General features: G+C 37.7%; 1 protein-coding gene and 1 pseudogene across 2 annotated transcripts in view; both read left to right on the top strand.

The window, feature by feature from the left end:
* CBR4 (carbonyl reductase 4) overlaps nt 1–26,579 on the top strand; it is a 76,820-nt gene that overhangs the window by 5,630 nt on the left and 44,611 nt on the right. The window contains exon 5 of one of the 2 annotated variants that reach the window (XM_036425041.2): nt 8,034–10,282. The exons of the other annotated variant lie outside the window; for it this stretch is intronic. Coding sequence (XP_036280934.1) covers nt 8,034–8,212 — 179 coding nt within the window. The 3' untranslated portion in view covers nt 8,213–10,282. Of the gene's footprint in view, nt 1–8,033; nt 10,283–26,579 lie in introns of those variants that run through there. 2 annotated transcript variants of the gene reach the window in all.
* LOC118711734 lies at nt 12,858–13,837 on the top strand (annotated as a pseudogene).

Raw genomic sequence — 26,579 nt, 5'->3', positions numbered from 1 at the left:
TTATATATGTTTATGGCTTTATACAATAATTGCAGAGATTGTAAGTGCATTAGCATCATTAGGCTTCTCAGCATATTGGTGCAGGAAAGGGGGAGGCCAACAGGAATGCCAGGTTGTTTTGTTTGCATAAACCATGTTACATTTTTACTGAAAGATTATTCCCAAATTAAAATGACAAGATAAGCATCTCATTTAAAAATCAGTTATAAATTAAGGATGTAACAATGTGTGTGTGTGTGGGGATGGAACACAATATTTCTTTATATTTAAAGTAACAGAATAGCTCTGTAATACAATATGCTTTTAATAACAGTACAATCCAGAGGAAACAAGGCTGCATAGGTGATATGGTTTGCACATTTCCCAAAGCAGCCATGTATACTGGCAGATCTAATTACTCCAGAAAGTCAGTATTGTGCAGAAAAAGAATTGCCAGAGGTTATATAATTTCCCCCCCCAAATAGACAAGATAACTTTCACTGGACATCATTGTACCTAAGAGAGCCACCCAGGTTCATCTTAGAAATTCAACACAAAGGACAAAAGAGATTTACACAGACTCAGGAAGAAGAAAGATCTTTTAAAAGCTCACTCCATGAAGTAATAAGATTTTAAAGTCATTTTGGCAGCGGTTGCCTGTTGAATGACCGAGTGGAAGCTCACTGTGTGATGTCATGGGGGAGGAAAGTGGTAGTGCGTCTTAACAGAAAAGAGAACACTTGGACTCTGGTACCAACAAGTTCAATTCCATGTGCAGGAAGAACTGAGATTTCTAAAATCAGACATATTTGGGAGTGGCCAACAGTGAAGATGGATAGAGAGGTGGCTGTTTACTGAATTTTTAAAAATATATTTTATTGATTTTTTACAGAGAGGAAAGGAGAGGGATAGAGAGTTAGAAACATCGATGAGAGAGAATCATCGATCAGCTGCCTCTTGCACACCTCCCATTGGGGATGTGTCCGCAACCAAGGTACATGCCCTTGACCAGAATCGAACCTGGGACCTTTCAGTCCGCAGGCCGGCGCTCTATTCACTGAGCCAAACCGGTTTCGGCTGTTCACTGAATTTTTAAAATAGTAGAAGTCACAGTGGGAAACTTGCAATAGAGCTGCCTTCCTAGGGAATCCATCAGGAACACTTGTGTTCTTGTTAATCATGATGGAAAACCCCAGCCAACAGAGGTCAGTTCACCTGTGAGACAAAGCAAGTGTGAAACCAGAGCCCTTTAAGAAGTCAAGAGGAACCTATTTGTGCACCGGTCCCTTTTATAGGCTGACTTTGGGTATCCCGCATTATTTGACAATATTGTTGGATTAAATGGGACGTATAGGCAATTAACTTTGTCTGTTTGTAACTGGTAATCTATTACCAGAATTATAGTTTCTATAAAGAAAGTCTTCATTTTTTTCTTTACAGAGAAGGAAGCCATTAATTGGCCTATTAATTGGTACTCATAGGTAGAATAATTCTAAAATGCTTATGAAAATAATCAAGTAATGAACTGGTGACTACAAAAAATTCCAGTACTTTATATTATCTTTAAAATCTTTATGTTTAAATATTAATTATGGGAAAATATGAGGTGGAAAGGATCTTGTAGCTCATTTATTCCAGTGATTTTTACTGTTCAGAAGACGGACCTAGGAGAGAGTGACTAGCTGAAGGTTTATGCCAGGACTGTTACTAAAAGCTTTATCTTTTCATCCCCAGATAATGTAAGCTTCAAAGTAATGGCTCCTTAGATTTCCTTTGTATCATTAGAAGTTTTTAGGTCTTTTTTTTGTCCTTTTGTTACTATGGCCTGTCTAAATTATCTACAGTTATCCAATTTTATAGCTTTTACCTTTATATTATTTTCCTTTTGCCAAGTTACTAGTTGATAAAATTGCCTGGGGTAATTAAGAGGGTAATAAAATTGTGCTAAAACTTGAATCTACCATTATCACTCATTAGATGGTGTGATAGAAATTTTAGTTACGTATCTATTTACTTGACTTTTTAAGTAAATGAGTGTTTTAATGTACCCATGCCAGTTAGCCATGGGATTTTGTGCTAGTTTACTATAGGTATTTAAGAATTTGTTACCTATATTAAGAAAAGACATTTTGTTCAGTTTTTTGGTTGTAAGAAAGAGTGAATAGGAAATAGACTTTGCCACCTTTTCATGTCAAGTCACTAACGGCTGCAGCTTGGACACTAGAATCGGTGTTTCATTTAGCACTGATGTTGAAACAGAGGGAAATGGGAATGGTCAAATGTTCTGATAGCCCTTTTGCTGTGGAATGTGCCTGTATCCCAATGCAATGTTTTGTCACAGAGACTGGCTAAATTCAAGCATTGCAAATCCATGAACATTTGATAGACTGTGGTTTAGATACAGTACATCCATTTTTCAAAAAAAGAAGAGAAGAAAAAAAAATAATCCAAAGCTGCACTGCCATTTGGCACTGCTTCCTGTTTGTGACGCTTTGTACAGCTGATTGCTTTTAGTGTTGGCTTCGCTCATCCTTGTGGAGAACAGATCATTTGTGGTTGGAACTGCATGTGTTGCCTTCCTTTCTGCAGGGGTGTAGGTAATGAAGAGTTAATTCTAGGTCATGGTGATTTCAACCCTGATGGTTTCAGGGCAATGTCAGTGTTCTTAACTCATAATAAATCATTCAGCAGGCTTATGCATGGGAGTGTTTCCAAAATTACAAAAATGAATAAGATACTCTGCCACAGGAACTAAGTACAGTGGGAGAGACAGACATATAAACAAATAACTACAGTGGCATGTAATACATACAAAGATACATGTATGATGCTATGGAAACGCTGAAGAATGAATGCATCATTTTGTTGGTGTGAATTAGTTGTCAAGGCAACAGGCTAATAGTGGGAATGCAATTTGTATACAAAGGGAATTTTTATGATTGTTATGGAAGTGCATTTGTATGTATAAGCTTTTCTAAAGATCTTTCCAGTGCAGTTTTTACTAAAAACTATTGCTAAAATTGTGGCTGTTCAATATTGGCTATATATATTTAGTAGGTTTCATAGTATGAATATGTTTTATTGGTCAGAAGTATACGTTTAAATAGTACATTAAGTTGAATCTTATCATAAATTTATTCTATGGATTATTTATTAACTTTATTTTCGATAGAATTATAATACTATTCTTTAACAGACCTTTTAATAGACCCGACAAATATCAGAATTAACAGTTTTCCTAGTCACCTTCAATTGGAATTTCCAATGAATGAACATAATTTAAAAAGTAATTCATAATAGGAAAAGCAAGAGAAAAGGAAAATAATACATTAGGCTGTCATTTGCTGTTTAATATTGTAATTATTATTATTTTTTAATTCTCACCCAAGGGTATGTATTTATTGATTTTAGAGATGGTGTAGGGAGGAAAGAAGGGAAGTTTGGAAGGAGGGAGGAAGAGAGATATATATATAGGCAGGGGAGGGGAACATTGATGTGAGAGAGGAACAGGGATGTGAGAGAGGAACAGGGATGGGTTGCCTCCTGTATGCACCTCCACCTGGATCAAACGCACAATCTGGGTGTGTGCCCTGACTGCGATTGGAACTGCAGCTCTGGTGTATGTCAGGATGCTCCAACCAATTGAATCACCTGCTTAGGGCTCTTGATTTTTTTTTGAAAGATCAGATTGCTAAGCTTTGTTATTACTTTAAATATAAAATAAATTACTCATCATAGTTAAATCTTACTGGTTAGAAAATATACAATATGGGAAGCAGTATTTGATAAGTGGAAGCTGTAATGGATACCTTGCTTTAAAGATGTGTTTTCCATAGATAATACATAGTCCAAAATTCAAAAGTACAAAAAGACCTAGAGGGAAAAGTGAGTCTTCGCTCCTCTGTTCATCAAGCTCCTTTCCCTCAAGAGCAACACACTGGTAACTAGTTTCTTCTGTTTTTCATATACAAGCCAATAAAGTGTGTATGTGTATTCTCTCTCTTTTTTTTAAACAAAACACAAATTATGTCATACTATTCACACTGTTCTTTACCTTTATTTATAGACCAATGAATCTTGGAGTTGATTCCCTATTATTCCATGTAGTGCTGCATCACTTTTTAAATAACTTTATGGAAATGTAATTCACATAATATACAATGCGCTCATTTAAAGTGTATGATTTAGTGCTATTAGTATAGCCACATAATTGTTCTGTTACCACCATAATACATTTTGGAACATTCTCATCATCCCTAAAGAAACCCTGTACTCTCCATTTCTCTACAATGTCCCCAGTTTCTGGCAGCCACTAATCTGTTTCTATAGATTTCTCTATTCTGGACAGTTCATGTATTATATATAAATGAAATCATATAACTTATAGTCTTTTGTGACTACTGCATCATTTTTAATGGCTAGTTGAAAGATAATTTCTGTTTTACAGGTGTACTATAATTTATTGAACCTGTTGCCTTTTGATGTGCATTTAGGTTGTATCTGATCTTTTGTCATTACAACTAATAATGCAGTGAGAATACTTGTGCATACTTTATTTTGCACATGTGCGAGTATATGAATATAATCCTGGAAATGAAATGGCCAAGGCTCACTGGGTATATCATTTAAGGTTTTGACAAATAAAATAGCATTGCATTTATTTGTTAGGATACCTTAACTGTTTTGCCCTCTCCTGTTTTGTTTTGTTTTTAAATTGAAGAGCTTTTATTTTCACTACCTGAAGAAAGTCTTGTGGACAAATGTTGGATAAACTTGGCAGCTACTCAAGACAGATATTATTCTAGGTGCTCTTATGAGCTCTTTGGTGTGGAGTTGATTTTTACACACTGCTTCCTTATACATTTTTATAAACATAATCTGAAGACATACAGATTGGTTCTGGTTAAAATCTTGGTCTAGTTTTTGTCAACAACCTTGTTTCTTCTGTCTTAACACGTTAAGCGCCCAGCCTGTTTTGTCTTCTGAATGGAAAGTAGAGTGTCAGTCACTGGTGACTGGGTGCTTAATGTGTTAAAGAAATATCTGAGATTATTTTTTTCTAAATCCTAGAGATTGGATTTCTGAGGTGATGGAAATATCTAGTAGTTACACCCCATAATTGTTAATATTGGTGATAATATAATATGCTGGTATCTTATTTAAACATAAAGTCTTTGCTGTATACCAAAATGTTCAAAAATAAAATAGTGACCAAGTAATATGAAATTTAGAAGCTATTTATACTATATATTATAGCTAGCCAGGAATGGATAAAGGAAGTACATTTTCTTTAGAATTTGTCACATATAAACTCTCATTGGATTAGAAGCACATACCATACTTGTTTTTATGAGTGACCCTGTTTCTAAAGAGTTCATCTACTAATAAAAGGGTTATATGCTAATTAGACAGGACATCTCCTGGACATCCTTCCAGACAAAGCCACGGTGTCGGGGGCCAAGGCAGAGGCAGTTAGGGGTGATCAGGTCGGCAGGAAAGGGCAGTTAGGTGGCATAAGGCCAGCAGGAGGGAGCAGTTAGGGGGCAATCAGGCAGAGGTGGTTAGGGGCAGGCAGGCAGGCAGGCAAGCAAGCAAGCAAGCAAGCAAGCAAGCAAGCAAGCAAGCAAGCAAGCGGTTAGGGGCAGGCAGGCAAACAAACGGTTAGGAACCAGCGATCCTGGGCATCCCTTGAGGGTTCCTGGATTGGAGAGGGTGCAGGCTGGGCTGAGGGATTCTCCCCTACCCTGTGCATGAATTTTGTGCACTGGGCCTCCAGTCCATAATAATAAAAGGGTAATATGATAATTAGACTGGATGTCTTCTGAATGTCCTTCCTGACGAAGCTGGGGCTAGAGGGAAGCCAGCCAAGGTCCTGGGTGCCTGTGGATGGCCTAAAGGAAGCCAGCTCGGGTCTCGAGTGCCTGCGGGTGGCCAGAAGGAAGCAGCCCGGGTCCCGGGTGCCTGCCTGCAGCTGGAGGAAAGCCTGGGTCCTGGGTGTCAGAGGGAAGCTGGTGCTGGCAGCCAAGGGAAGGAAGGCCTACTCTTGTACTAATTTTGTGCATCAGGTGTTTTATAAAAAGCAATAATGTGTATATCATTATTTACTGAATTAAAGTAGCAGTATTCTTGCTCTATGTTGGTTGAGTGTGTACCATTTCATTTATCCGTTAAGCTTTGTAGCCAGCTGGAATCCTCTAATTGTGCAACAAGTGATCAGTAATAACACCATCAGTTGGATAGTGTTACCTACTGATAGTTCATAATTTTTATAGCCCAGCTTGAAAGGCATTGTAAATATGTATGTAAACTGAGAAGTAGAGCCAATTTCTGGAACATTACAAGTAAAGTGACAATCTGTGGACTAAGGAGAGGAAGCATAAACTGAAAAGCAATAGAAACGTGGGTGTGTGGAGTGTTAAAGAGATACTAAGAATACAAAAGAGTGTTGATATGCAGTGCCCTGTGAATATATGCATCAATGAAGATTGTGTGGTTCAATTACTATTGCATAAAATGACATTGAAATTTGTTAAAGCTGAAGTAATTTATTGTCAGAGACTAGCTTCACATTTTTATTTGATTTATGATATTTTAGGGGATGATATATGAGTTTTATAAAGCTGCAGATAGATTTTTAGGGCAGTAAAACTATTCTGTATGATACTGTAATGGTGGATACATGACATGGTGCATTTGTCAAAACAGAATGTACAATCCAAAGGATGAATCCTAATGTTAACCATGGACTTGACTTGATAATTCTGTATCCATATTGGTTCATCAAGTATTCATACTAAGGCAGGATGTCGGGGAAAATCAGATGGTGGGGAGAGATGCAGTGTGATAAGGAAGGATATGGGAATACTTTGTGCTCTATTTTCTAATAAACCTAAGCTGGTCTAAAAAATATAAGTCTGTTAAAAAAGTTACAGATAATTATGTCTTTGGGCATGGTCTTGTTGTCTCTATCAAACATCATAATCAAAGAGGAAAAGACATTATTGGTAAATTCATCCCTTTCAACCTACTTTTTAAATATACAAATGTTTTATATTAAGCATCTTTCTATAGAAATATTTTAATGCCTGCACATTGCTCTATTGTGTGTGTGTATCATGACTTCTATAGCTAATTTCTTATCAAAACACATTCAACTTATTTCCAGTTTTTTTCCCTAACAAAGCTGTCATTGCATTCGCTTCTTGACAGAAAAAAATCTATGATTATTTTTTTAATTTTTTTTCTTTATTGATTAGGGTATTACTAGTACATATATGTCTATGATTATTTCTCACAAGACTTTTAAGCAAATATTTAGATATTTGTAAGTGAAAATTTCAGGCAAAAAAAAATTAAATAATTACATTTAGAATTAGTTGCTTAAAATATTGCATAGTACTTTATACTACAGAACATTATACTTTAGAACATGTTCTCTGCAAACTTTATTGCACACTCCAATGCCATGTTAAATTTTTAATTTTCTCTCTATACTTCTATCAGAATTGGATATGACCCAAAGATTTTTTTTTTGTTATATGAATGTTGGAAATACTGGTCTTTCTAATCATCAGCTGTCCTAGTTATAGCAAATGGAATTAATTTTGTCATAGTGCCAAATCAGTTTGTGTGATGCCTTCCTTCCCTCTACCTTACCTTACCCCTTCTACATCACTCAAGTAATAATCCATTCTGTAGTACTTTGTGTATACCTCTATCAGGATATTCCTTACATTATAATTAGGGGTACAAGTGACTATTTCCTCCTTAAATTTTAGGTTCCCCAAGGAATATAATTTTTATATGTACCTACTTACATTTTTCTATGAGTTGGGCCAAATATTTGAGAGTCAAAGATTTTAGTGTTCAATAAATGTTCATTAATAAGTCAAATATAAATGTAGATTTGGTTACTTGATTGCTAGCAAAACTCTGTTGTATTTTCTACACAGGTTTATTAGTAATATATTTTCTGGACACATTTATTTTTATTTGAGATTGAGCAACTGTGTTAGTATCTACTCTTTTCTACTAAACAAACATTTCTCTTTTAGGATTTGTTCATACAGATATGACGAAAGCCTTGAATGAAGAACATTTAAAGAAAAATATCCCTCTTGGGAGATTTGGAGACCCCATTGATGTGGCACACGCAGTTGTGTTTCTCTTAGAATCACCCTATATTACAGGGCATGTTCTGGTAGTAGATGGGGGATTACAACTCACGATGTAACTTACAGATTTCTCAGGTATAATGGTGATTAGAATTAGGCACACTTTGATTAAGACAATCATATCTACGTGGTTGACATTTGCTAATCAAACCTATTCATGCTACAAATGTTGATTTTCACCTTTATATGTATTGATATATATCTGAAAAGAATGTTTGACCAATTATGTTTTCTAAATAGTATATACCTTATAGACTGCAGCAATTTTAGTATACAGAATTTTTTTCAAGTTCTATAAACAGGTATTACCTAATTTATATAGTATCAAAAGTGGAAAAATTATAAAGTTTAATTTTCATGAGTTACTTTATTAAGTTGAATGTTCTAGAAATTAACCTTGTAGTCCATTGCCAAAATAAGAGTATTTATATGGTATTGGTTTATTGTCAGTACTTTGACAACCCTGCTAAAGTTAAACATTACGGTATATGTTTTTTAATATGCTTTGGATGATAAGTTTTTATACAGGTTGAAAAAAAAACCCAGTATCAGTTTGATATAAACATGAATTTAGAGTCTCTCTCTTCTCCCCCCATCCCCCAGTAGCATTATCCCTGATTGAGCTGCTGGGCAAAATAGTCTACAAACATAAGTGTGGTACAGTTGATCTGTTCTGTAGAAATTCTCAATGATGGTGAGCAGTAAGCATTAACTCTATCTTAAGGTTTCAGTATCTGCTAAATTGATCTCATCAATGTAGGAAGTGGAAGTGTTATGTGTGTGTTTAAATCCACAAAACAATATAGCTAACTACTTAAAAAATAGTATGAAAAAATGACATTTTGAATATGATTTTTACCCTAAAATTTGTTAGTAAACAATTACTTACAAATAATCACAAATGATAAATATGCACTACCAATGGATTAGATATCTTACAAGGAACAAAAGCATTAGTTTTAAAATAAAATATTTGAGAATAGAGATAAAGACACGAACTCTATGTAAAATATCAGGCAATATCTCTTTATCATTGAACTACTTTGTGGGGAATACTGTGATATTTTAACATAGTATTCATGTTCATTTTTATTAAAATGTTTTAAATATTTACTGCACTTTAAAAAGTAATTTTTTATGGATTTATTGGAGCTGAATATTATTTTTTATATAAACAGATATAATCTTACATTGTAAGTGCAAAAACATAGGATATAGTAAATAAATGCAAAATAATACAAAGAAATATAAACAAAATGAAAAGTAATAAAGACAAATTTATATTTTAAATTAAGGTTGCTTATTTCTTAAAAATTTATCTTTGAAATAACCTTCTTTATATACAGGTGTGTTTTTTAGGATGTGAAAATGTCTGTTAAGTGTGAATAAAATTAGATTATTACTCAAACTGACTACTAAATGGAAACATGGTAACTCACAGAATTTATCAGGCATTAACAATTCCAGGCACATACAGGAAATGCAACATTGAAGATGGTTTCAAATGTGGTTGCTGATGGCTTTCAGCTCGGAGAGTTTATGCAGACAGAGCAGGCCATTTTCTCATGCTGCCTCACCTGCAGGCCTTTGGCTCCCTGCACTTCCTCATTTTGACATCCTCTTAGGCTGAATTCCCTTCTTTGGACCCCTCATGTTCTGAAATTATCAATGAAGCTGATTTGACTGGTGATTAGGAAGAAAGCAACGCATTTTATGGAACTGATGACACTAAGATGTAGGCTACAGATAGTTTTAAACTTTAAATGTACATTTACACTTTAAGAAATATAACCCTTTTGACTAGTCCACTCTGTCCCCTAGCCCATATTAAGCTGCTGGTGTAATATGGGGATAAATTTTGCAAAATGAGCTTTCACTATTCCACTCCAGGTGAACTTTGCACCCACTTCCACTAACCTGGTAGAATTTGTAATTTAATACTTGCTGAAATAAGTTGCCAGCTGTTGCTTATGTTCAGCGGTTCAAGAACTTCATTTAATTCTTAAGAAGTCTCATCTGTAGCTGCTCTGTGACAAATATGAGCTCATAATCCAATTTGTGGTTTGCTCTTAAAAAAAAGATTTATGCTTAAAGACAATGTATTAAATTTTTTCAGGAAGGCTTTAAAACTTGTGCTCCTGTTCATACTTTTATTCATATTCAATTTATGAGACCATTTTTAACTGCTTTCTAGAGATAGAATTATATGTTATAAATTATTTTGGGGGGCAGTAATAGGCACAAAGAAGGTTATTGAATTTATATGCTTCTCTTATGTAGAATAAAGGGAGAAGTCTAATCTGGATATAGGAGTTTTGCCTTATGTTACTGAAACATTTTTCCAGGCTTTCAAAGTGGATGTGTATGCAAATTGAGAAATCATACCACTATCCTATCTTGACTATTTAATAATTTTTAAGTTTCTTTTATAGTAATTTCACTTTTAACTATATTATAAGCTCTTCTTGGAAAAACCCTCTGTCTTTTTTTTTTTTTTTTAATATATTTTATTGGTTTTGTACAGAGAGAAGGGAGAGAGAGAGTTAGAAACATCGATGAGAGAGTGTCATCGATCAGCTGCCTCTTGCACACCCCCTCCTAGGGATATACCCGCAACCAAGGTACATGCCCTTGACCGGAATCGAACCCGGGACCCTTCAGTCCCCAAGCCGACGCTCTGTCCATTGAGCCAAATCTCGGCCCTCTGTCTTTATTTAGTGTGATCTTTAAGCAACTTTTTGTAGTTTTCAGCATACACATCTTTCACAAATTTGTTAATTCTATCTCTAAGTACTTTGTGGGTTTTTAAAAAAAGAGATATAATGGCATATATGACATTCTATTATAGTTTCAGGTGTTCAACACTTGTATATATTGGGAAATGATCATATAGTAAGTCTACTGAATATCCATTACCATCCTTAGTTACAAATTTTTTTTTCTTATAATGAGAACTTTTTATTTTTATTTTTAATTTCTTTATTGGTTATGGTATCACATATTTGTCCTCATCCCCCTATTCCCATCCCAAACCTCTCCCCACATATGCCCTCACCCCTCTGTTGTCCATGACCACTATTTAGGCTTATATGCATGCATACAAGTCCTTTGGTTGATCTCTCCCCCTTTTTTCCACCCTCCCCTGCTTTCCCTCTGAGGTTTGACAGTCTGATTGATGCTTCCCTGTCACCAGGTCTGTTTTTGTTCTTCAGCTTATGTTGTTCATTATTTCCCATATATGTGTGAGATCATGTGGTACAAGAAATACAGCAAGTAACCATTATGGCTTGTCTCATTTTTGGTGATGAGAACTTTTAATAATTTTTAATCAATTTTCAGAAATAAAATACATTATTGTTAACTGTAGTCGCAGGATGTACATTGCATCTCCAGGAAATAACTATGTTATAACTGAATGTACCTTTGGACCCCCCACCACTACTGCTTTCCTCTAGCAACACCAGTCTCTTCTCTGTATCTGTGAGCTCATGTTTTGCTATTTCTTTTGGAAAAGTTAGGTCACTTACATTTAAATAATTGTTGATTGGTGTTACTCACTTATTTGTCTTCTGGCTGTTTAATAATTTTTTTTCTTAACCTCATTAGTTATGATTTGATAATTTTTTGTAGTGCTATGTTTAGATTCCTTTATCTTTATCTTTTGGGTAGCTGCTATAGATGCTTTGTGATTACCATGAAACTACATAAAGCAATCTATATTTAAAATAGTCTATTTTAAGTTGATAACAACTTAAATTGAATGTATTTTAAAGCTCTATATTCTTTTTAAAATATATATTGTTATTGATTTAAGAGAAGAAGGGAGTGAGAGAGATGGAAACATCAATGATGAGACAGAATCATTGATCAGGTCCCTCCTGCACGCCCCCTACTTGGGATTGAGCCTGCAACCTGACTAGGAATGGAACCTTGACCTCCTAGTTCATAAGTCAATGATCAACCACTGAGCCACACTGGTCAGGCAGAGTCTATATTCTTAATTCCCTATCCTGCATTTTAATTTTTTAAAAATATATATTTTACTGATTTTTTTACAGAGAGGAAGAGAGAGGGATAGAGAGTTAGAAACATCCACGAGAGAGAAATACAGATCAGCTGCCTCTTGAACCCATTGGGGATGTGCCCGCAATCAAGGTACATGCCCTTGAACCTGGAACCCTTGAGTCCACAGGCCAACGCTCTATCCACTGAACCAAACCGGTTTGGGCTTACCACATTTTAAGTTTTTGATGTCACCATTTATATAATTTTTATCTTGTATATCCCTTAGTAATTATTGTAGTTATAGCTATCATTTATCTTTTAATCTTCATACTAGCTGTATAAGTGAATAATTTACTTCATTGGATTATTCTGAATTGTATATTTACTTGTACCAATGAGATTTATTCTTTCCTATGTTTTCCTGTTACTTATTAGCCTCCTTTTATTTTCTTAAAGAAATTTATTTGAAGTATCTAATAATACCCATCTACTGATGATGCTTTTGCTTGTCCAAAAAATCCTTTATCTCTCACTTAATTCTGAAGGAAACTTTGCCCAGTAGAGTTTGGAAATTTTTTTTTCTTTCAGTACTTTGAATATATCTTGCCCCACCCCCTTTTTGATCTGCAAAATTTCTATTGAGAAATGTGCTTTTAGTTGTATTGGGGTTCTCTTACACAGAAGTAAGTTGAAGTCAAGATGGAGGAGTACGTGCAAGAGCCCTGCCTGGTGAATTGTGGATGACTGCGGCGGGGTCTTTATGATGGGTGCCATGGGGGGCGGCACTTTTCAAGCAATCGAAAGTGTTCACAATTCTCCAGTGGGAGTGAACCACAGACCATGAGGGAGTTTGACAGCTGTTAAAACCAGGGCTCCGAAGTTCAGAGGAAGCCCTGCAGTTCAGGGAAGTCAGTTTTCCATCATCGACTGCGGTATGTTTCAAGTTTGGGGGGAAAGAGGACCCCTGAAACTCAGGTAAGAGTGTGGCCTCAACAGGAGCCACCCTGGCAGCAAGAAATGGATCAGTGGCTGTGGTTGGGTCAGCTGTGACTGGGTCAGGTGGCATTCTTTAGCTTTAATTGAAGGAGCTGGTTGTTTTGTTGATGCGATTTGCCTCAGTACAATTTCCTAATGGTCCTCAGTTTGCTCAAGTCTCTTCCCAGTTGCCTTCAGCCTGGTTACCATCCTCACCTTTTAGGGACTGTGGACAACATCAGTAGGACTTCTCTGACAGAATGAGTTCTAGTTCAAGAAAGGATCTCAGAACATCAACTTGCAGTCTGTTTTTAAAACCGTAGGTGGGACATCTATGGCCAAATAGGCTATGAAGAGAGATTTAGCACTTTTTTTTTCTTTTTAAAGGAACATGGGGGACATGTGAAAAGGTTATTCATTTATTTGTTTACATGTACTAGTAAATCGCATTTTCAATCAAAGTTAAATGTCTAGTATATTTAAAAGAAAACATACTAAGTGCTTAGAAGATGAAGGACCTGAGGGCAAACAGCAGTGAAACGTGGCTATCATCTCCTTGGTGTTGATAAGCAGCAGACACAAAAATTGGGGGTGCTAGATAAGTGTAGAAGCTTTTTTTTCTGAGAGCTACGGCCAACCTGGAACCAGGTAGAGGGAAAAAGCAAAGATGACACTGACCAGCCTCTATCCCTGGAGAGTAACTCAAGAGGTCCCCTAGACTAGGGGTGTTGAACTCAATCAGAGAAGGGGCCAAAATCTAAAATCCAGCCTAAATCGCGGGCCGAATGGTTTACTGAACAGTCATAAACTGTCATTGTGATGGAAACGCAGCGGAGTGCAGTGATGACAGCGCGGTGCGGGCCACATTGCAAGGCCTGGTGGGACGGATTTGGCCCGCGGGCCTTGTGTTTGACACATGTGCCCTAGACGTATGCCAAACCAGAAGCCTGCCCCTCTGCCCAAAGCTCCCGGACAAGCAAAGAGGCCTTTTTCACTGAAAGTTGGGGATGTGTTTCAGTCTGCTGTCTGTGCTGTGTACAGTGTGGTAGCCAGCCAAGAACTGTCTCTCCACTGTTACAGTGTCAAGGGATTGGACCATGAATACAGATTCTGCACATCATTAGTGCTAGGGGGTTGGGAGTGTCCCTTGAGCAGCAGCCACAAGAACTAGGGCAGCAGACGCAGGTACACCCTCCTCCTTGGGAGATAACACTCGTGCTCCGCAGCGCGGCAGAGGGAGAGCTCCAGTCCTCCAGCATCTCTGGAGAGTTTCCAGGCAGCCCTTAGATGTGTGTTTAATTAGCCACCTGCCCCGCAGGACGCAGCTATAAAGACGAGCCAGTAGGACTCTTTCACAGAAAGGTTTGGAACTCAGTCTTGCGTCTTGCTGTATCCTGCCAGTTTTATTTGGTTAAGAAATCTTTCATTTGTTACTGTTCGGTGGGACCCGTGAGCTTCAGCTTCGCTGGCTACCAGAGCCAAATATCTAGAGAGATTTGTTGTTCAGTAGCCACAAACACGGGACTCAGATTGGGGTATAAGCTCCTTTCCTGGAGATAACAGGGAGCTTGAGTGAGGAAGAGGAAGAGGAAAGAATGGCGCCAGCCGGCTTCTGTCTTGGAGAGCATTTCATTAGGCCCGTATATTTGTATTATTAATAAATTAGATGCCTGCCCTTCAGAATGACCCTTGAAGATAAGCAAATAAGCCTCTTTCACAGAAAGTGGGAGCACTTTTCAGTCGACCGCCTCTTTGCTGGACTCCGGGCTGCGTGACTGCAGGCGAGTCCTTTCAGAGCTGTTCCTCAGTTTGCTGTGGCCTGAGCGTGTCATAGAAACTAGCCCTGTTGGCTTGCAAAGCTAGATATTTGGGAGGCTTGTCTCTGAGGTGCAGGTTTTAAAGGTTGGGTGCCCAATGTGGGGTTCAAACCCTTTACTCCTCAGGGAGAAGGTTGACTTCCTGCCTGGGGGCCGCTGCACTGGGGTTGGGGTTTATGGTGAGATTGTGTCTCAGCCTTTCTTACCTGTTTCTAAGTGGGGCTTTTTCTCGTTCACCTGATGTGTAGGAGTTGCTCAGCTGTTTTTTTGTTTTTGTGTTTTCCCCCCGCTCCCCTGGAGGAAACTGTTTTGTACGTAGCTATGGCTGTAGATCTGGTGGGTCCATGGTAGGAGGTGAGTTCAAGGTCTTCCTGTGTCATCTTCTAGTAATACTTCTTACTTTTGCATGAATTTTTAGCTCACAAACAGAAGTAGGGTCTAAAATAGGGGTGTCGAACTCAATCAGAGAAGGGGCCAAAATCTAAAATCCAGCCTAAATCGCGGGCCGAATGGTTTACTGAACAGTCATAAACTGTCATTGTGATGAAAAAGCAGCGGAGTGCAGTGATGACAGCGCGGTGCAGGCCACATTGTAAGGCCTGGCGGGACGGATTTGGCCCGCGGGCCTTGTGTTTGACACATGTGGTCTAAAACATTGGATGACTTGGCCTAAGAGCATTCATACCAGGAAGCAGGTTCTAAGGTTGAGATTCTGCAATTGAATCACTTACTGGAGAGAACAGCGACAGGAACCACATACAAGTGGAGTGGTGATAACTCCTGCATGTTACACCATTACATGCTGAGACTTACCTGTGGTGGATTAGAATAGTGTATAGAGAGAAGGGAATGTATTGGCCACACAGTATCTCAGAATTTCATGACATATGGGGCAAATGATATTTATGAGGGTTTGTAATGGAATGGCTTGTTACTGCCTGCCACTGATAAACTTAAAAAAAAAGAAATGACAAGTTCAGGTGAGGAATTTACCAACTTAGGACACAGTGTGACAATCAGTGGGCACTTTAAAAACATTTTTTTTTTTTTTTTTTGTATTTAGATAATAGACTGGACTGAAGAGAAGTTTTTAATTTGTCTTTATGGACAGTAAGAGAGTCACTGAGGAATGTAGTATAATTAGTAGATAGTATTGAGGGTCAAATTTGAAGACTAGCTACAAACGTTGAGGCATGGTGCATTTAATAATTAGGTTTTTACCCATTCTCATCTTTTTTTTTAACTTTTTTAATTTTTAATTTGATTTTTCACAGAAAGGAAGAGAGAGGGATAGTTAGAAACATCGATGAGAGAGAATCATTGATCAGCTGCCTCTTGCACACCTCCCACTGGGGATGTGCCCGCAACCAAGGTACATGCCCTTGACCGGAATCGAACCTGGGACCTTTCAGTCCGCAGGCCGACCCTCTATCCACTGACCCAAACCGGTCCCGGCGCCCATTCTCATCTTTTGAGATCATCTAGAGTTAATAGTTTTTTTTTTTTTTTGTGTGTGTGTGTGTGTGTGTGTGTGTTTTTGTTTGTTTGTTTTTACATTTGTTTAGTTTAAAATATTTTTTTTAATCAAGATTTTATACCCGGTCTCTTCAATAGAACTGTGAAACTTAATACCATGGCTTGTCAGTTTTTGTTTGTTTGAGATACCCTTCCTGATACTCCCCCCGCCTCGCCCAACACACAAACATTTTACCTCCCTCAATCTAGACTAAATACTTGTTAGTGACCTTGAGGTAGGCAAAGATTACTTTGATAGGGCACAAAAGACAAAAATTGTACCAAAAAAACCCAAAAACTTGGAAAATTGAGTTTCATTAAAATCACGAATTTTTGTTCTTTGGAAGTTGTTAGGAAAATGGAAAGGCAAGTCACAGTCTAGAGCACATGTGTCAAATACAAGGCCCGCGGGCCAAATCCGTCCCGCCAGGCCTTGCAATGTGGCCCGCACCGCGCTGTCATCACTGCACTCCGCTGCGTTTCCATCACAATGACAGTTTATGACTGTTCAGTAAACCATTCGGCCCGCGATTTAGGCTGGATTTTAGATTTTGGCCCCTTCTCTGATTGAGTTCGACACCCCTAGTCTAGAGGAAACATTTGCCATATATTTATATGAAAAAGGACTTGTATCCAGAAAAAATATATAATATGCTGTTATAACAAAATAAGACAACCAAACGAAAGTGGCAAAAGATTTAATTAGATATATCACAAGAAAAGATATATGAATGACCATAAATACATAAAAAGGTTCTCATTAGCTTTGATGGTCAGGAAAATTTACATTAAAACCTCAATGAGTTACAACTATATACTCATTAGAATGTCTAAATCCTATATAATAAAAGGCCTGGACCATAAGTGTAACGACAGGAATGACTGCTTGACCAGTCACCAGGAGGTGCATTGACCACCTCTCAGTCCCTGCCCTATAAGCTCTGATCACAGCATGACGAACAGGGAACCAAGGCGAATAGAGGGGGAGGGGCCATGGTGAGGTGGGACTGGGGACTGTTGATCAGTGGCGGGTGGTGAGCAGCTGGCTATGAGCATCCAGTGCATCTCAGGGGTGACAGCATCGCTGGGTGGCTGTGGAGAGTGATGTGGGGCAGCAGAGGGGAGCATCACAGAGCTTCACAGAGCAGCTGTGGAGAGCATTGTGGAGAGTTGATTCACAGGGCGGCAGTGGCAAGTGTTGCAGGGTCAGCCGTGGCGAGGAAGCGTCATTGGGCATCACTGGGCATCAGACATGGCCCTGGTGGCCCTGATCTCAGGCTAGGCCTAGGGACTGTACTTGTGCACAATTTTGTGTGCCGGGCCTCTAGTTGGAAAATAATGATTATACCAATTGTTGAGGATGTGGAACAACAAATGCTGCTGATGAGAATGTAAATTGTTAAAAACTCTTTAAAAAGGTGTTTAGTAGTATCTTTAAAAGTTAAACACGTATCTATCATATAGCTCAGCCAATCTACTCCTGGTTATTTTTGCATAATAATTACACATATGTCCACACAAAGATTTGTATATTATTTTTCACAGCTTTATAACTAGAGCCCAATGAACAAAATTTATGCATGGAGGGTGTGTCCCTCAACCCAGCCTGCACCCTCTCCAATCTGGGATTCCTACCAGGATCAGGCCTAAATGGGCAGTTGGACATAGCTCACAATCCAGGACTGCTGGCTTCCAACTACTTGCCTGCCTATCTTCCTGATTGCCCCTAACCACTTCTGCCTGCCAGCCTGATCACTCCTAACCACTCCCATGCCAGCCTGATTGATGCCTAACTGCTCCCCTGCCAGCCTGATTGCCCCTAAATGTCCTCCCCTGGAGTCCTGGTCACCTCTAACTGCCCTCCTCTGCAAGCTTGGTCACCCCTAACTGCTGTCCCCTGCAGGCCTGGTCCCCTTTAACTTCCCTTCCTTGCAGGCCTGGTCCCTCTCAACTGCCCTTCCCTGCTGGCCTGATTGCCCATAACTTTCCTCTCTTTCAGGCCTGATTTCTTCCAAACGTCCTCGCCTGTTGGCCATCCTGTGGTGGTCATCTTGTGTCTACAGGGGAGCAGGATCTTTGACAACATGGGGGCAGCCATCTTGTGTGTTGGAGTGATGCCCAATCTTCATATTACTCTTTTATTAGATAGGATAGCCAAAATTGTAAGCATCCATATACTCATGAATAAGAGAATGGTTAAACAAAAAGTAGTATATCTATACAATGAAATATTACTCAGCAATATAAAGAACCAATTACTGATAACTTGGGTGAATTGCAAATTAAGCCCAGTGAAAGAAGCCAGCCTCAAAATTTGAGTATATAAAATGTGACTGTAGCTATAAAAATTCTAGAAAATGCAAACTAATCTAAAATTAAGAAAGGATAGTTGCCTCAAAATTTATTACGTTATACACTTTAATGACTGAATTATACCTCAATAAAGTTGATAGAAAGGGAGATTGGTACTGGTGGGTTTGTTAATTTTGGGTGAGAACACAATTCAGGGCACAGCATTGGAGATCAGAATTTCCCTCTTCCGCCCTAGGGGGCACAATGACAGTTTAATTAATTATCTTGAAATAACATGTTCATATATAATATATCATCTAATATGACATTTAGCAAAAACAACCAAACTGATGAGTCTTTTAAATAGAAACTTCTAAATTGTGTAAAATAGTAAATAAAATCACTTTTAATTTAGTCTAAATAGAAGTGTTTAGTATAGTAGTTTTGTTTTCTGAAAGTTTTTGGGTGATGAAGGCCTCAAGTGAACGGTGCTAATGTGATACTCAGACTACATCATTAAGGGGCAATTCATTCCTTCCTGAAAGGGATAGTACTCTGTGCCTTATCTTTAAATTATTTTAGCTGATTAACTTATTTATCTAACTATGTGTGCATGTGTTTAATATCAATACCTTCTTCACTTGCCAGGAATATTACAAGAATCATGTTTGTGAAATTGCATTGAAATTTTGTGTAACCTTTATACTGACTAACCTCTCACTTTCTAAAAGGTGATTGTTACTAATTTTTAGTGTCCTTTCATAAATGTTCAATCCCTGGTCCCAGTAGAGGGTTTCACATCTGTACAGTGAGGTTAGTGGAAAGATACGGGTTTTGGAGCCAGAAAAATCCTGGTTTCAAGTTCCTAATCTGTAACTAATTGACTGTGATTTAGTCTCATTCCTTGTATCCCTTATGCCATCTGTAAGAGAGACTAACAATTCTAGAATTGTAAGGATTAAATAAAATAGTATCAGTGTACTAGTATTAATGCCTGGCACATAGTAGGTGTTTAGTAAATGTTATTTCCATTCCTGGTAGCCATGCTTCTGGTACATTGAATCCTCCTAGTACTGGAAGCATTTATGTATTATACTCTAGTGTTTTCCACTTTTATTAACGTGCTTTCTGAGCTTTATATTTCAAGTCCTGTTTTCATCTATTCATCTTGATTTAAAACATATGTTATGAGCAGTATGGTTTCTGGTTTATTCACAGAATGTTGACTCTGATCTTTATCTCTGAGCATATCTCAGAGAGTGAAAGCTTGCTCTCAAAGCAGTGCTGCTGTGTAGATTGTGTTATTTACACCAGACACTTTACTTCCCTTAGTTAAGGGTTCAGCTAGAAGTAAATATATGTGCCCTGAGGCTATTAGGGAACTGGCAAGCCACCATGCAACTTTCCCATGGCTTCCCAGACTCTGACTCATTTTAATCATACCTTTCCCTGTGGTTCTGTTGCACTGAGCACTGACTAACCCTGTGGCATTGCTGTTCCATGGTGGGCAGCATTTAGGCTCTTGGCCCTGCTTCATGGTCTGGCTTGACCATTATCTTGACATACACACATGATGTCAGTTCTAAGGCTGGTTGTCCCAGCCCTTAACCTTTGACCCAGAGCGAGGGTGGGCAAGAGCTGGAGATATCCTCCCACAGAATACTTTGGAATGCTACCTTCTACAGTGGCTCCGCTTTGCTTTTCAGTTTTCCACAACTGGGAAATAGTGTATCAGTCTTGTGAATGAGAAATGTGAAAGCAATTGAAGAGAAAATCATCCTATATAATCCTATATACCGTATTTTTCGGACCATAAGACGCACTTTTTTCCCCCCCAGAAGTGGAGGGGAAAAGTTCCTGCGTCTTATGGTCCAAATATAGCCTACACATATACTTTAAAAAAAAAGTTTTTTTACTTGCCTGGCTCTGTGTGGTCTCTGTGTGCTTGCCCGGCTCTAAAATGGTTCTAAATGCTGCTGTTTACTTTACAGGGTTGATTACATGTGTTTATGACTGTGATGGTGGGTTTTAATGCACATAAAATATTTTAGGACACTATTTGTTTCAGAATCTTTTTTCTTCATTTCCTTTCTCTAAAAACTGGTGTGTCTTATGGTCCGGTGCGTCTTATGGTCCGAAAAATACGGTAATAAAAGCCTAATATGCTAAGTGTTTGGTTGTCCAGTCATCTGTTCAACCAATCAAAGCGCAATATGCTAAAGATATGCTAAGGCCGCTCAACAACTCGCTATATCATGCATTGATCACCAGGGAGCAGACAGTTGACTGGCTGACCAGTCTCTATGATGTGCACTGACCACCAGGAGGCAGACGCTCAATTTAGGAGCTGCCCCCTGGTGGTCAGTGCACTCCCACAGGGGGAACGTTGCTCAGTCAGAAGCCAGGCTGACGGCTGGCAAGCGCAGCAGTGGTGGCAGGAGCCTCTCCCACCTCCGCAGCAGTGCTAAGGAGTCCGACTGCTGGCTTAGACCCACTCCCTGCAGCAGTCGGACATCCCCTGAGGGTTCCTGGACTGCGAGAGGGCGTAGGCCGGACTGAGAGATACCCCCTTCCCCCGTGTGCATGAGTTTCATGCACTGGGCCTCTAGTAATGGCATAAAATACATTCTGCCGTCTTTGAAAGAGTACCTACGATTAATAGTACCAGCAGTCTTATTTTTATAGTTTAGTAGATAAAATTAATCGTTTTTTTTTAAATGTTTTTTTAATTGATATTTTTTAAATCCTCACCCAAGGATATGTGTAGAGAAAGGAAATAGGAGAGAGAGAGAGAGAGAGAGAGAGAGAGAGGGGAAGGGTGGAAGGGAGGAGGAGGGTGAGAGAAACATCAATCAGTTGCCTCCCATATGTGGCTTGTCAGGGAATTTGAATTTCTAATAAGTTTCTGATGGTCTTGGGAAGTTACTGCTCTAAGAGCTAACTGCACCTTGAAACTTCCCAAAAGAAGGAATTTAGTTAAAGCATGGCTAGTATTTATACTTGAGTTATTTCTAATGAAGTAGGCAAATACTTTAATTAGATAAAATTGTAATAGAGAACAGATTAGTGAGTATGCATAAAACAATATATCAAATGTTGTAGGTTAACAAGCATTTAATAAAAATGGTTACCATTTTTATTCTTGTGATGAGAACTTTTAAGATTTACTTAGTAACATTGAAATATACAATATAGTATTAACTATAGTCACCATGTTGTTAATTATATTCTACAATAGTACTTAATTATTTTTATAAGAAGTTTGTAAACTTTGACCACCTTTACCCATCTTACCCACCCATGACTCTGGAAACTGCCAATCTGTTTGCTGTATCTGAGTTTTGTCTTGTCTTTCTACATATAAATGAGACCATGTGATATTTACCTTTCTCTGTGTGACTAATTTCACAGAGTACAGTTTTATGATCCATCCATGTTACCATAAATGGCAGGGTTTTCTCTTTATGGCTAAATAATATTACACACACACACACACACACACACACACCCCATATTTTCTTTACCTATTCATTTATCAGTGAACATTTAGGTTGCTTCCATGTCTTGGCTAATGTAAATAATGCTACAATGAATATGAGGGTGCATATATCTTTCAAAGGTAGAGTTTTTATTTTTATTTTTGGATATATACCCAGAAGTGGAATTACTGGATTATATGTACTATGTTTAACTATTTGAAGAACCTCTATACTGTTCAGTTTATATTCCCACCAGCAATACACATGTTTTTTTTCCTCTATATCCTGGCCAACACTAATTATCTCTTATCTTTTTTATAGTAGTCATTCTAACAGGTGTGTGGTGATATCTCATTGTGGTTTAACTTGCATTTCCCTGATTATTAGTGAAATTGAGCACATTTTCATGTACCTGTTGTCTATCTGTATGTCATCTTTGCAAAAATGTCCCCTGCCAATTTTTAATTGGATTTTTTCTATTGAAAGAAAATAATTTTTAAATGTAATTAGGATATTAATCTCTTACTGCCTTTTCATTTGTTGATAGTTTTGTTTGCTGTGCAGAAACTTTTTAGTTTTTGTCATACTAATTTGTTTTTGTTGTTCTTAGTGTCAGATTCAAAAAAATCATTGCCAAGAACTAAGTCAGGGAGCTTACTGTTTATATTTTCTTGTAAAAGATTTATGGTTTCAGGTCTTATGTTTATGACTTTAATCCAACTTGAGATAATTTGTGTGTATTGTAGTTTCATTTCTTTGCATGTGGCTATCTAGTTTCCCCACCATCATTAAAGAAACTTCCCCCATTCAATATGTCCTTTCCGTATTCCATATTATTGGTTCTGTTTCATAAATTTATTGACCACATGTGCATGGGTTTATATCTGTGTTCTGTTGATCTATGTGTCTGTTTTAATGCCAGTATATACTGTTTTGATTACTGTAACTTTGTAATATAGTTTGATATCTGGAAAATATGGTGCTTTCTGCTTTCTTTCTTTGCAGAATTGCTTTGGCTGTTTAGGGTCTCATGATTTCATTCACATTTTATGATTGTTCTAGTTTTGTGAAAAGTGCCATTAAATTTTTTTAATTGCTTTGGGTATTATGGACATTTTAACAGTGTTAATTCTTCCAATCCAATAGAAAGCATGGAATATCTTCTCATTTATTTGTATCTTCAGATTTTTTTCATCAGTGTCTTATAGTTTTCTTTTACCTTTTTTGGTTAAATTTATTTATAGGTATTTTATTCTTTTTTTAAAAATATATTTTATTGACTTTGTACAGAGAGAGAGAGAGATAGAGAGTTAGAAACATCAATGAGAGAGAGTCATCAATCAGCTGCTTCTTGCACACCCGCAACTGGGGATATGCCCGCAACCAAGGTACATGCCCTTGAACGAAATCAAACCTGGGACCCTTCAGTCCCCAAGCCAACGCTCTATCCACTGAGCCAAACCGGTTTCTGTGGTATTTTATTCTTTTTGATATAATTGTAAATGAAATTGTTTTCTCAATTTTTCTTTCTGATATTTTGCTATTAGTATATAGAAAAACAACTGATTTTTGTGTATTAATATTGTATCTTGAAACTTCACTGAACTTATTAGTTCCAATAATTCTGTGGTGGAATCTTTAGGGTTTTATATGCAAAATATCACATCATCTGCAAATGGTGACAGTTTCATTCATCCTTTATAACCTGGGCGCATTTTATGGTTTTTGTTTTTGGTCTAATTGCTCTAATAAGAAAAGTGATGGAAGTTGACATGTTTGCCTTGTCCCTGATCTTAGAGGAAAAGCTTACAGCTTTTTGCTGTTTGGTATGTTGTTAGCTGTAAGTTCGTTGTGTATGGTCTTCATTATATTGAGGTATGTTCCCTTTATACTCTATTTGTCGAGAGTTTTCTTGCCACGAATGGATGTTGAATTTTGACAAAAGGTTTTTCTGCATCTGTTAAGATGATGGGATTTTTATCTTTCATTTTGTTAACATGGTATATTCCATTGGTTTGCAGGTGTTGAAACATCCTTGTATTCCTGGAATAAATTCCACTGAATCTCACGGTGTATGATCCTTTTAATATATTGATGAATTTGATTTGCTAATATTTTGTTGATGATTTTTGCATACATGTTCATCAAGGATATTGGCTTGTAATTTTCTTCTCTGTGGTGTCCTTGTCTGGTTTCAGGTACCGGAATAATGCTACCTTTATAAAATGAGTTGGAAGTGTCCCCTAATTTTCTATTTTTTTGAAAAAGATTGAGAAGGATTGGTTTGAAAAATTTTAAGTGTTTGGTAGACGTCATCTATTGTATGATGCCATCTGGTCCTAATCTTTTTTTGTTGAGAGGTGTTTGATTATTGATTCAATCTCCTTACTACTAATTGGTCTGGTATGGTGTCTGAGGCCAGTCTGGGTGGTGATGAGCCTGGGCGCCTGGTCACAGCAGCTCTCCCCTTCAAATTGGCATGGTTTCTGTGCCAGAGCTGGCTGCTCCAGGAGTGCTTGCAGAGGCTCCCTGTCTAGTAGAGTCTGGTCTACCAGCCCCTGAGTCTCCTGCAGGTTCTGTTACACACACATTCACAAGCACACGTCCACACAGTCCCCTTTCACTCTTTCACTCACTCAGACTCTTCCTCACTGCTGTCCTGCCAGCTGCCATCTTGACTCTCTCTTCACTGATCTTTATTTTATTTAACTTTAAAAAATAAACAAACAGCTCTTTGTTTCATTGATGTATTCTATGGACTTTTAAACCTCTACTTTATTTCTTGCTTTGATCTTTGTTATTTCCTTCTTTTAATTAACATTGTCTTCATTTGTTATTGTTCTTCTAGTTCCTTGAGGTGTAAGTTTACATTGGTTGAGATTTTCTTGTTTCTTGATATAGTCATTTATCACTATCAATTTCCCTCTTAGAATTGCTTTTGCTGCTTTCAAAAAGTTTTGGTGTGTTGTATTTTAATTTTCATTTGTCTCAAGGCATTTTTTGACGTCGTCTTCGGCATATTGGTTGTTCAGAAGCATATTGTTTAATCTCTACATATTTAGCTTTTTCTAATTTTCTTATAATTGATTTCTAGTTTCATATCATGTGATAAAAAAAAAAGATGCTTGAGATGATTTTATTCTTTTTGCAATTCTTATGACTCATTTAGTGACCCAACATATGAACCATCCAGGGGACTGTTTCATGTGTGCTTGAGAATGTATGCTCTGTTGCTTTTGGATAGAATGTTCACTGAATGTCTGTTAAGTCCATCTGGTCTAACATAGTTCAAGGCCAATGTTTCCTTATTAATTTTTTATTTGGATAATCTATTTATTGCTGAAAGTAGAATATTAAAGTTTCCTATTATTATTGTACTAGAGGCCCAGTGCACAAAAATTTGTGCACCCCAGGGGAGGGGTTCCTCAGCCTGGCCTGCACCCTCTTGCAGAACGGATCCCTCGGGGGATGTCCACCTGCTGGCTTAGGTTTGTTTCCGGCAGCCAGACATCCCTCTTGCATTCCGGGAGCCCTTGCTCCTGACCATCTCACACCTCACTGCTCCTTGCAGCTCAGCTTGTTGCTCCTTAGTGCTGCCTTGGAGGCAGGAGAGGCTCCTGCTACTGCCATTGTGCTCACTGGCTTCTGCCTGAGCGGCACACCCCTATGGGAGTGCATCGACCACCAGGGGGCAGCTCCTGTGCTGAGTGTCATAGGGACCAGCCGGCCATTCTGCCATTTGGTCAATTCGCATATTACCTTTTTATTATATAGGAGGATTGCTGTGTATTTCTGACCTGAGGTCTATCACTATTAGCATATTTGTGAGCATAAATATTTACAAATAATACATTTTCTTATTGGATTGACTCCATTATAATCAATCATATAATGACTTTCTTTGTCCTATTACAGTCTTCATGGTAAAGTGTGTTTTGTCTGATATAAATATAGTCATCCCAGCTTTCTTTTGGTTTAAATTTGCATGGAATACTTTTTTTTTCATTTATCTATCTTTAGTTTTTGTGTCCTTACATCTGAACTGAGTCTTCCAGACAGCATATAGATGGGTCTTTTAGAAAATTTATTATTAAGCCATTTTGTCTCTTTTGATTAGAGAATTTACCTTTAAGGTAATTATTGATAAGTATGTAATTACTGCCATTTTGTTAATTGTCTCCTGGCTCTTTTATATTTCCTTCTTCTTCTTTTGTTCTCTTCCTTTGTGATCTAATTAATCTGTGGTTGTATGCTTAGAGCTCTTTTTTAAAATCTTGTGTATCTTTATAGGTCTGTGTTGTTTTTTTGTGTGTGATTACCATGAGGGTTATAAAAAAAACTTC

This window comes from Pipistrellus kuhlii, unplaced genomic scaffold (assembly GCF_014108245.1).
Source record: "Pipistrellus kuhlii isolate mPipKuh1 unplaced genomic scaffold, mPipKuh1.p scaffold_m20_p_8, whole genome shotgun sequence".
Taxonomy (NCBI): Eukaryota; Metazoa; Chordata; class Mammalia; order Chiroptera; family Vespertilionidae; genus Pipistrellus; species Pipistrellus kuhlii.
Note: the sequence above shows the minus strand (reverse complement) of the source record. Positions and strands in the feature narration are given on the sequence as shown.